General features: G+C 34.8%; 1 protein-coding gene across 1 annotated transcript; it reads left to right on the top strand.

Moving 5' to 3' along the window:
- Positions 1–1,751: 1,751 nt before the first annotated feature.
- On the top strand, positions 1,752–2,386 carry LOC118741696 (male accessory gland serine protease inhibitor-like). Its single transcript, XM_036473670.1, has 2 exons — positions 1,752–1,938; positions 2,031–2,386. Exons 1-2 carry the CDS (start codon positions 1,872–1,874, stop codon positions 2,210–2,212), a joined length of 249 nt encoding a protein of 82 aa, XP_036329563.1. The 5' UTR covers positions 1,752–1,871; the 3' UTR covers positions 2,213–2,386.
- Positions 2,387–10,755: the final 8,369 nt, after the last annotated feature.

Raw genomic sequence — 10,755 nt, 5'->3', positions numbered from 1 at the left:
ATTAAAATTTTGTTTTGAAAAGTACTTGGTACGTTCCCTGACTTTTATGTATAAGACCAGCTTTTGCCCGTGCTATATACGGCTTAACGTTTGTACCAGAGCTTTACTAAATCGGCGGATTCAGTATGAAGAACAACTTATCTTCGTAGATATCCTTTATATGTATGAATATAAAATAATTTGCTGTAAATATGTAATATTAAGTTCTGACAGAAATTTAATTGAGTCAATTGGACAGTCAACTGCTCGATTAGCTACAGTGATGGAAAAGTTGGTACAATCGTACCTTTATTTAGTTTGAAATTACATTCGGTACAAACACACCATTTTAGGTACTTTTGGAACGTAGTCAAATAACTTTTCAGGAAGACAGTTCTTATTTTTATTCACATTTCAACGCATTTTAACTTTTTGAGCAGGTGGCAATCCTTTTCAAAAATATTTTAGTAATAAAGTTTACTTAAACCTCCCGTTTGGCATACATAATAAAATAATTTAGTTAACTTGTTAGATAATTAAATTGAAACAGGTGACAACCCTCGTCAAAAATGTCTTAGAGATGAAGCTTTCTTAAACCTCTTTTGTTGGATAGCCATGTAAAAATATTTGATTTAACTTGCTAATTTATGGATTTTTATTTTTAAGAGGGTTGTCACCGCCAGCCTCTTACAAAGTATTTTCGAAATTAATAGTTTTTGAATCTCCTTCGTTTGGAACCCACATTGTTGTAATATTTTATTTAACTTATGATTTCAGTGTTTTTAAGTTTTGAAAAAGATGGCAGCTCTTTTCAGAAAATATCCATATGTTAACCCATCTTATACTAACTTTTCTGTGTGCCAAATTTCATGAAAATACACCCATTTGTTTAAGCTTAAAATATTAAGAAACATACTCACACTCACTCACAAATTTTGACATTTATAATATTAGTAGGATTGGTTAATAGGATTCAGATCATGAGCAGCCTCTTGAAAAGCATTTAAAACTTTTTACTCATTATACCCACCCAAGAATGACTTACCCTAATGTGTGTATATTAAGGTGGTCCAAAAATGCATGTGAAGAAGTAAAGTAGGAATTTTTATACCGAAAAAAATAGACCCCTTTTGTTATTTTGAAATCAATATATACTTAGAGGTCGCTCAAAGCGCTCAAAATTTTCCATGTATTTTATATGGGGAAAAAACCACTTTTCGTAGAAATGGCATAGAATTCTTCAAAATCAATATTTTTCGATCGGCAAAACTCTGTTTCTCTTCAGAAGATTCCCAATTATATATTTAACAATTTTTTTAAAGTAACTATATTTTATAGGTCCGCCAAAACCCCCAGAAATGGTCAGAAAATGCAATAAGGGAAAAAATAAAAAATTTTTGGTATTAAAAAAAGGTTAAATAAACAATTGGGTATTGTTATTGGGAGTCTCCTGAAGAGAGCCACAGTTTTCTGATCGAAAAATATTGATTTTCAATAATCCCATACCATTTCTATATATTTTGATTTCACAATAAAAAAATAGGCGTATATTTTTTTTCGATATAGAATAATCCTAGGGGGTGAGAGCATTAAAATTCCGACTTTACTTGTTTTGGACCACCCTAGTGTATATACATACATACATAATTACCATAACAAATCGCTGGGTTTTTTTCTCATCACATTTCGCAAACAAATCTTTAAGTGTACAAATAGCAATAAAAATATACACAAGTTCATTTGATTACGTATTAACTAAAACTTAAAATTGGCTACCAAAAGGCATCAGTTGTCGAAATAAATTTAGTCTCGCTCAAAGCTTAAAGTAAGCAAGTTTAACTTGAAATACAATTTAATTGTGCCCAGATTTTTTAGTGCAGATATAAACTGAAATGAAATTCTTCGCTGTAATTTTGACAATTTTCGCGTTGATCGTCTCTACACAGGCGCTCAAGGATGGTAAGTTTGAGAGAACTTCAAACGATAATTGTAAAATTTTTCTACAAAATTTCTTTTCTCTCTTCAATTGGTTCCTTCGTCACACCGAACAGCTATTTGTGGTCAACCACCCGAAGCTGATGGCAATGGCATAATCAAGTGTGCTGCCTTTGTGCCCTCATGGACCTACGATGCCAAGGCTAATAATTGTTATAGTTTCGTTTATGGCGGCTGTGGTGGCAATGAAAATCGTTTCGGTACAAAGGAAGCGTGTGAACAAAAATGCAAGGAATAGAGGAGTACACTGTATTGTATGTTTCTAAGTTTGAATAAATAACTCTCTCTGAGTGGATGGTGTTGAGAGGTTTTATTCAATTATGTGTGTATATGTGGCAGTCTGTGATTTCGAAATAAATGCCTTTTTTTTTCCTAAACCCCGTGGGATGCGAATAAGTGATGCAATACTTAACTTGGTGTTTTTATTAAACTTGTGGTAATTGTACTTTTCAGCGACGAAAACGCTGTGACCCATACTTCCCAGCAAGTCCCACTTCCTCTACCTTTTAAAATACCAGCTGGCTGGCAACCATATGTACAAGAAGATAAAGGCTTTCGGATGATTAGCAGGTTGGCAGAGGGGGCGGCGTCGGGGTCGGTGATGACTTATACGACGGTCTGCAACAGTGATGCCGGACGTCTGTGCTGGCAAGGTCACGGCGGTCGTTGTCGGTAGCTTTTAGCAAAAAATTATGATGAGCACCGATAACGGCCCAGCCCGACTTTTTCCACCGTGCATGAGCAAAAAAATGACACACACACATATTATTGATAGAAGAACTGTTGATAGCAGAAGGAGTGAATTTTTCATTCGGATCTGTATCTGTTTTCTATAAACGAAGTATGTGTATGGGGTTTCTAAGTTAGCCGAATGGCATGACTAGGCATTACATTGGTATACGCAAATTGCCTAGTAGAGCTTTTCAATACACCCGGTATACCGGTAGCGTATATAATAGCATATTCATAGTGGCGGATACAGAGCTCGAAAAAACAAAATTTTGAATAAAATATATTACTTCAAATGAGAAATTTGAAAAAAAAATTTTTAAAGTTTTTTTTTTTTATTTTAATCTTTAATCGTAACCATTGAAATCGTGTAAAACTCTTCGTCAACGTGAAAAATTAAAACAATGGGTATGTAGATACTATCAGGCCGATTCTGAACAGGAACTCCCTGGAAGTTTTCTCTCTTTTCCCTTTCCTCCTATCACGAATAAAAATTCCCTGCGGATTTTTTATATCAAATGGCGGAGTTGAGCTGTCAAAAAAGTATCAAACAGCTCTTGCGAAGTTTGAATTTTCTCCTTCCAAATTTTCGGGTAAAATGCTACTTCCTGGGAGTAAATTACTGAACGGTTTCTTTCTCGGGAGAAACAACCATTCCCGGAGAACAAACTCCCTGGGAGTATTCATAATTGGGGTTTATGAATATATGTATGTATGTCAAATGGAACTTTCTGATATACCGCTATTAGATAATATTTTGCTCGATCTCCGAGAAAGATTGCCGAAAGAGACATTAAACATTTTTGATTTGAACTTATTACTTCCATCTAAAATTGGGGAATATAATACGCCTGACGAAAAAAAAGAATGCTATCGAACGCCTAAAATCGCTTGGAAAACGATACGAACTTTTCTTAGAAATCGACGGTATCAATTTGGAAGGAGAGTATAAAGTGTGGTTGGAACGATGGAAAAATAAGGAAAGCGAAAAACCATTCCCAAAATCAGCAGCAGAAGTTCTTGGTAAATGCGACGAATATGCAAAAGGAAAGCGCAAAATTGAATTTGCAATTTAAATTATTACAATAAAAATTCTGAATAAGTTGTTAAGTTACTTAATTACATCCTTCATTTTACCAACATTGTAAGCAAGAAATAAGTATTTATATATACATATATTGCATTAATAAACCCAAGGTATAACTTTACATCTTGTGTGTTTTTTTTTTTAATAGTACATGCAATTGTTTTATTAGACCTTGCACCAAATTCACAAAATAAAAAGTAATATTATATCACAAAACACTTTACTTCACACTTCATAAAAAATACTCGAACCTATATTTGCATGAAAAATAAATTTAACGTTATTTGACAAGTTAATCCCAATCGACCAAGTACCAATATTTACGTTATTATTTAATTGCTGGTGGTTGGCTCAGCTAAAGGGCGCACTTGGACATTTAGGAGATTGTCAAAATCTGCACAGAGATCATTACTTAGTCGCCGAAACGCTGCAAGCCGATTACTTATAGGAGAGCACCCTCAATGTGGGTGAGTGAGGAAGTGTGAGCCGAAAAATTGCAACCTAAGACTCGCGAATGCTGACAGTCTAGAATTCGCTTACAAAAAAATTCCAAGTTTAGAAAAAAATAAAAAAAATAAAAAAGTGACTGACTCGTCCTAATGCAGGAATGCTTGTGATATTTTTGTACATATAGATATGTACATATTTAACTTAACAAATAACATTACTTAGCACATCTCTAAGTGTACAAACAGTAATAAAAATACGCAAGTAAATACGATTTTGCATTGACTAAAACTTTAAATTGGCAACTACGAGAAACTTCAGTTGTTGAAGCATATTCAGTCTCCGTAATAGCTTGAAGCAAGCAACAATTTGATTGCAATAAAATTTTGGTTATGAAATTCTTTATTGCAATTTCGGCTATTTTTGCGCTGATCGTCTGTACGCGGGCCCTCAAAGATGGTAAGTTTGAAAAAAGTGTATTTTATGTTCGTAAAATTTGTCTCCAATTTATCAAAAATTAATTTTTCTTCACTTCGAACAGACATTTGCGGTCAACCGCCTAAAGCCAACGGTGATGGGTTAATCGAGTGTGCTACTTATATACCCTCATGGACCTACGATGCCAGCAGAAATGAATGTTTGCTTTTTGTTTATAACGGCTGTGAAGGGAACGACAATCGTTTCGGTACAATGGAAGAATGCGAGCAAAAGTGCAGGGAATAAAGGGATACACTACATATTTTCCACAGTTTGAATAATTTTGTTGGATACTATGGAGAAGTGCCATCGCAGTTTATGTACCTGTCTGTGATTTCGAAATAAAAGTATTTTCCTTAGCTCAGGTGATGCAAATAATATGCGAGTATTTACGAAGAGATTAGAGGACCGAATTCGTCGGCGAGCAGAAAATGGCCCACAGTGTTATTTGTCTTTTTATAAGTATATAAGGTAGCCGATGAATTTTGCCACATTTTAGATGTATTTGCTTCATTTTACTTCATTTTGTTCTCGGTGTTACAAACTACGTTGACGACTTGTATTCTGCAATACTCCTCTGATTTATAGAAAACAGGTTTCTTGTGTACTCAAGAATGAATTTTCAAAAATCAACGGTATTTTGTAGTCACTTCAAACTTGCATTTTATTACACTAAAATTATCTAAAAAATCGAATTATAAAGCTCGGAATTTTTAGGAAAGTTTGTTGATTTTTTTTTTAAATGTTCCACAAAGATTGACACTTGGAATTATATGGTTTTTGTTACAGAATATACTATATTTTTATAAACCAATAATTAAAATAAAAAAAAAATATATTAAGATAAATAGCAGTTTGATAACTAAATATTAGAATTTTCCGCCCAATAATTTTAAATGCCACCGCTTGCTTTGAGGCTTGGAAGTTTGATTTGGAAATAAATATTTTAGAACACCCGAATAATATTCCTCTTGTCAGCTTTATACATACATACATATGTTCGTTACTATTGGATATTTGGAGCAACCTGCGTATGTTCGTTCCTCTTTTAAAATAAGACGTTTCAGTTCTGGGGGGTCCCCAATGTACTAGATATGTAAAAACCACTTCAACAGCTGTGCTGGAAAAAATGCTCAGCATACCGCCAATCGACTTTGCTGCGAAAAGCCTTCCCTTCATAAAAATTCACAAAATAAAAGTATGGTTGATCAGCTTAAAATGAAAGTCCGCTTTTGTAATATTTAAATTTATCACTTGAATTTATTTTAGCTTTGTCTTTATTAATATAATATAATACATATTACTTACATACACACATAATAGTACATATATACATATGTATGTATGCATGTATATGCGCCTTATTTGTGGTGAAACTTCTAATGCTAAAAATATACATAATTTGAAGGCTATAATTTCTTACATTTAATAATTTTCTAATTGTGATAGAATTCGCGTACATAATTACTTATTTTCATATGTACTTATTTTGGTATACATATATGTACATATGTATGTTCTTTAATATACATATGTATTTAAAATACTTATTTTTTCATTTTGCATTGGAGCTTCAATGATTGGTGAGCTGATAAGCGCTTGACTTGCACCAATTATTGGCTAAGTTGGAATCTTAAACTTAAATTTTTGCCCATAGTTATAAATAAAATAAAGTCTATTCTAAAGTTAGTTGCAGTTTTTTTGACAGATACCCCATGGAAAATTATGTTAAAAGGCTGTAAATAAAATTTAGAATCGACTTTAGTTTAATGTGTAATACAATTTACATATGTATTTCAGTGGCGCATCCAGAAAATTCTTTGAAGGGGATTTAATACATCAATCGACTTCGACAAAAAGAGCACAGATTAGTCTCTAAAAATAAGGATTTTGTTCCAGCCATTAAAGTTGGTAGACTGCCTCCAGAAATTCCGGACTTCAATAAATTGTTGAAAACAAAAAACAGCAATTGAAAACACGGACCGAGAACAGAAGGTGTGATCGAAAAGAAATGTGGTTCTCGTAGTTTTGTTCCCAAGAACGCTTATAAACTCAAACCGAAATGAGAACAAAATCTTCGGAAATGTTTACAGAAGATCGAAAGTGAGAATAAAAGTGGCGAGAACGTTCTCAACGGGAATTATGTAAGAAAAAAACCCTGTGGAATGTTCCCAAGGAGAACAAAATGCGCACAATACTTTGGGCAATATTTCTAAAATAATAAAAAAACGGGAACAAAAGTCTAAGGATTTTTCTCTCGAAGAAACATTTGGGAACTAAATTCTCAGGAAATTTCTGACAGAGAACGAACGGAAACAATTTTTTTTCTGAACTATGCGCGAAGAGTGGAAGCGAGAACAATATTTTCTCATAGCGTTCCAATAGTTTGAAATGTTTGAATATTAAAATTAAAGTAAAAATTCAATTGTGCAAATTAAGTCAACGAAAGACTTAAGACACGAACTTTTCTTGCACAAAAAATGAAAAATTATTCTATAAGTGGACAATGCCGCCAATGATAAACGATCTGGAGGTTGATATGATCCAGTTTCCTCTGGCTTAGAATGAACATCCGTGGTTCTCACTGAAGCGATTTTTCATCCTAACACGCAGACGCCCCTCTCATTCTTAACGTTAAGTTCTTAAAATTTTGTTCTGGATTTTTTCTTCGGCAGAACGTTCCCCAGACTTTTGTTCTTATTTGATCCTCCTGGAGACTTTCGTTCTCATTGAAAACGTTACCGAAAGTTTCGTTCTAGTTATGTTCTTCTTGATAACGTTCCCATGAGTATTGTTCGTATTTTGTTCTTTACAGAAACGTTTCCGAACCTGTTGCTCTCATTTCGTTTCCGTTCAAACTGTTCTCACGGAAATGTTTTTTTTGCGTTACTTTGTGTTTAAAAACATTTAGGGGGGCTTTAACCCCAAAACCCCCCTTGAGTGCGCCTATTATTTATTTATATATTTCTTTTATCGCTACTATTGGCTATTTAATCAAAATTATTTTGCAATTACTCAGTAATATTTAGTCTTCTGGCGTTATCCTGCTCCAACCTTAACTCCATACTTTAACATTTTTGCTTTTGTAATGTCTTCTTGTAGCATTAATGCAGTTATCTTAACATTGTTGATATATTTTTTTTTAATAGATCGGTTAGGTTAGGTTAGGTTGGAGTGGCAGCCCCGCGCAGAGCGCGGAGCACACGTGGGCTGGAAAAGCCCGTTGTGATACCATTGGCCGAAGCCATTTGTTTTAATAGATAAGTTAAAACTATTTTGAATTTATTACTTATTTCTGCTTGACGATGTATTGTGCGTTTACTTAAAATTACTTTACTGACTGTTGATTTGATTTATGATCCTACATATTTACACTCATACAATCTTACGAATTTTTATATACACAAAAAAGTAATTAAAAAAAATAAAAAATTTTAAGACCAGCTTTTATTAGTGGTTAAAAAAATCTATCCCGCATCACATAAAGGCCAAATTTTTTATGGATTTATTTCTTTCCACTTAATTAATAATACACATATTTTAAATATGATTCAAATCGAACCATAAATACGGTTTTTCCAAACGTCTCGACTCATGCGCCACCTATTGGGCAAATTCTTTTGTGGAGTTATTCATTTCATGTATGCAATATACATTCTACATATGAACCATATCGGACTATAAATACGGGGTTTTCAAATATATTGACATCTGCGCCATCTAGGGGATTAATTCACCTTTCATATGGCATTCTAATCAGGTTCTCACCCAGTTTTGAAGTTTCAAGTCTCTAACTCAGGTGAAGCTTACAGGTGAAGCTTAATAAAAGCTTAAGAAAAGCTTGCAATATACCACTTATTCGTGCCGATTCCGCTTTTTTATTGTATCGCTTTTTTAAATTTTTAAATCAGTAATAATTATTTACATTATTGCCTGTAATTAATTACATATTTTATGCTTACAATTATTTCTTCGTTCATTTATATGCAATCCATTGTTAGCATTGTGAAAACGTGTTTTGAATTTAAGATTAATGGTTTTTAGCATTGCTCTGTTGGTGTTTTCAATTCAGTACCGCGTAACTTGACTTGTTCGTTGAATTAGTTTTGCTAATAGAAAAGAGAAAAGTTTATAGAAAAAAACGAAAGCAAAAACAATATCGTAGTCGAAATAATTCCAAAAGGAGTATAGTCCAAAGATGATAACAAATGCGGAAGCAAAAAAAGATTTAGAGGAGTTTTTCGAGAAGTTTTGTTCGCTATTTGAACGAAAATGTGAAAAAACTGCACTAGAACCAGCGAGGAGTCGATTACTTCTTCATTCTCTTCATTCCCCATTCGCTAATAATCCGGAAGCGTGAGAAGCTTTAGGGTGACACACCGCGTTGAGTGACCTATTGGATAGCCAAGGTCTCGTCCAGGGTATAAATTCATTCAAGCCATTAAGTCAAGGAGACTGCACGGCATTATAAATATTCATTTAAGAGCAGCCACGTCTTGACTAACTATTTACTTCCTGGGCTTTGAGTAAGGTCAGCGGGGCTTAAATATATGTAGAACACCGGGGTTTCTTTATTATTAAAGTTATTTTTATGTAAGTCGATTTCCGGGTGTGGTATGGCGGAGCAGACTGTCAATAAATAGGGTGTGAAATCTGCTTAGACTTACCATCACGTAATGCCTTTATACTTGGGGTGGACTTAAAAGAAATGCCTGCGTATTACTGAGTGAAACGAGGCGAAGATTGCTGGTGGCAGCGAGCTAGGCACAAGTGGCTTTTCAATGCCCCATAATAGGACGTCCGCATTACCACTTCTGAAGAGACAGTTCAACCGTTAATTCCCTGAGCCGAAATGCCGGTTTTAATCCAGCACTGGGGAAGTGATTACACTTTGTTGAATCTTAACCTATGGCTTTGAAAATGACTCTCGATAAGGATCTGGAGTTAATATCTAATGGTGATTTCGTTGCTAAATGTGTTTGATATTACATACACCCAACCCTGTAAGAAAGCATTTTTTGGCCTTCATGCCCTCGTCTAGCTCAGACATTTCGTAATGCTGTTGTTTTAAACAACCATCTCATTTTAAGGGCAACCATCTACCCTGACAAAGCTTCACAGGGCAGAAAATGAGCCTTTTTTGCATTACACGAGTGTGACATATTAAGAAACGAACACACAATTTTCTCACCTTTTGCCTTTAATTTAGAAACGAACACGAAAAGTGAAAGGGGCAATCAAAAGGCGAAATTTTTTTGGTAGAAACGAAATCACTATAAGGGTGATCCACTCAGGTATTCCATTCTCACTTCCGGCCATGGTAGGAAACAACAAAAACCTGGTAAGTACCCCACTCAGAAATTACTGGGAGACATTGAGGGACTGATGTTGGTGGGAAAACTTCAGGTTGCCTTCTATCTCAGAAGGTCCAACTAGGTATTTGCTTGCATTGAGCAAATGTGACTACAGACAACTTGTGGTACTGTTGACGGGTTACTTTTCCAGACAAACACATCTGACTACGTTTGACATACTTGACAACCTTATTTCATCTTCCTGCCTTAAAGACGATGAGTTGGCGGGTCACTTCTCGCCTATCTCCACCGCCTTACCCTTGATTTGTATTGGAATCTCATAGATGGTACACTTACATAAAATACGTGGCTCCAAAAATCCGTGGCTGGATGTAATACAAACTGTTCTATGGAAGATGAGTATCCGAAACTACAAAGGAAAAGTATTAGAGAACGGAATCGCCGGAGTCTCTATTTTGCGAGCGCCTCATCGCAAATGAGTGATCAAGGAGATTCATGGTAGCGTCCAGTGACGGTTACTCAGATAAATTTGCAGCGCTCAGGAGCCCTAGGTGTTCGAACCAAAAACCTGTGGACTGTGTGGTTTACGTGGGAAAAACTCGGTCAGACCGAGAGTAGGTCTTACAAGTAGTGTTTCCTCAGTTCACTGGGGCCAAATTTCGACAGTTCTGCTGACAGAACTTGAAAACAGCGAGGTTGAGCATCAAGGGCAAAATGGATGGCAAC

This window comes from Rhagoletis pomonella, unplaced genomic scaffold (assembly GCF_013731165.1).
Source record: "Rhagoletis pomonella isolate Grant_MI unplaced genomic scaffold, Rhpom_1.0 Rhpom_scaffold_00006, whole genome shotgun sequence".
Lineage (NCBI taxonomy): Eukaryota > Metazoa > Arthropoda > Insecta > Diptera > Tephritidae > Rhagoletis > Rhagoletis pomonella.
This window is presented reverse-complemented; position numbering and strand designations above follow the sequence as displayed.

What these genes read in the sequence shown, in the direction of transcription:
- LOC118741696 (XM_036473670.1), top strand. Translation starts at nt 1,872, where the DNA reads ATGAAATTCTTCGCTGTAATTTTGACAATTTTCGCGTTGATCGTCTCT. An exon ending in TACACAGGCGCTCAAGGATG is followed by an intron (nt 1,939 to 2,030) that starts GTAAGTTTGAGA and finishes CACACCGAACAG; the next exon opens with CTATTTGTGGTCAACCACCC.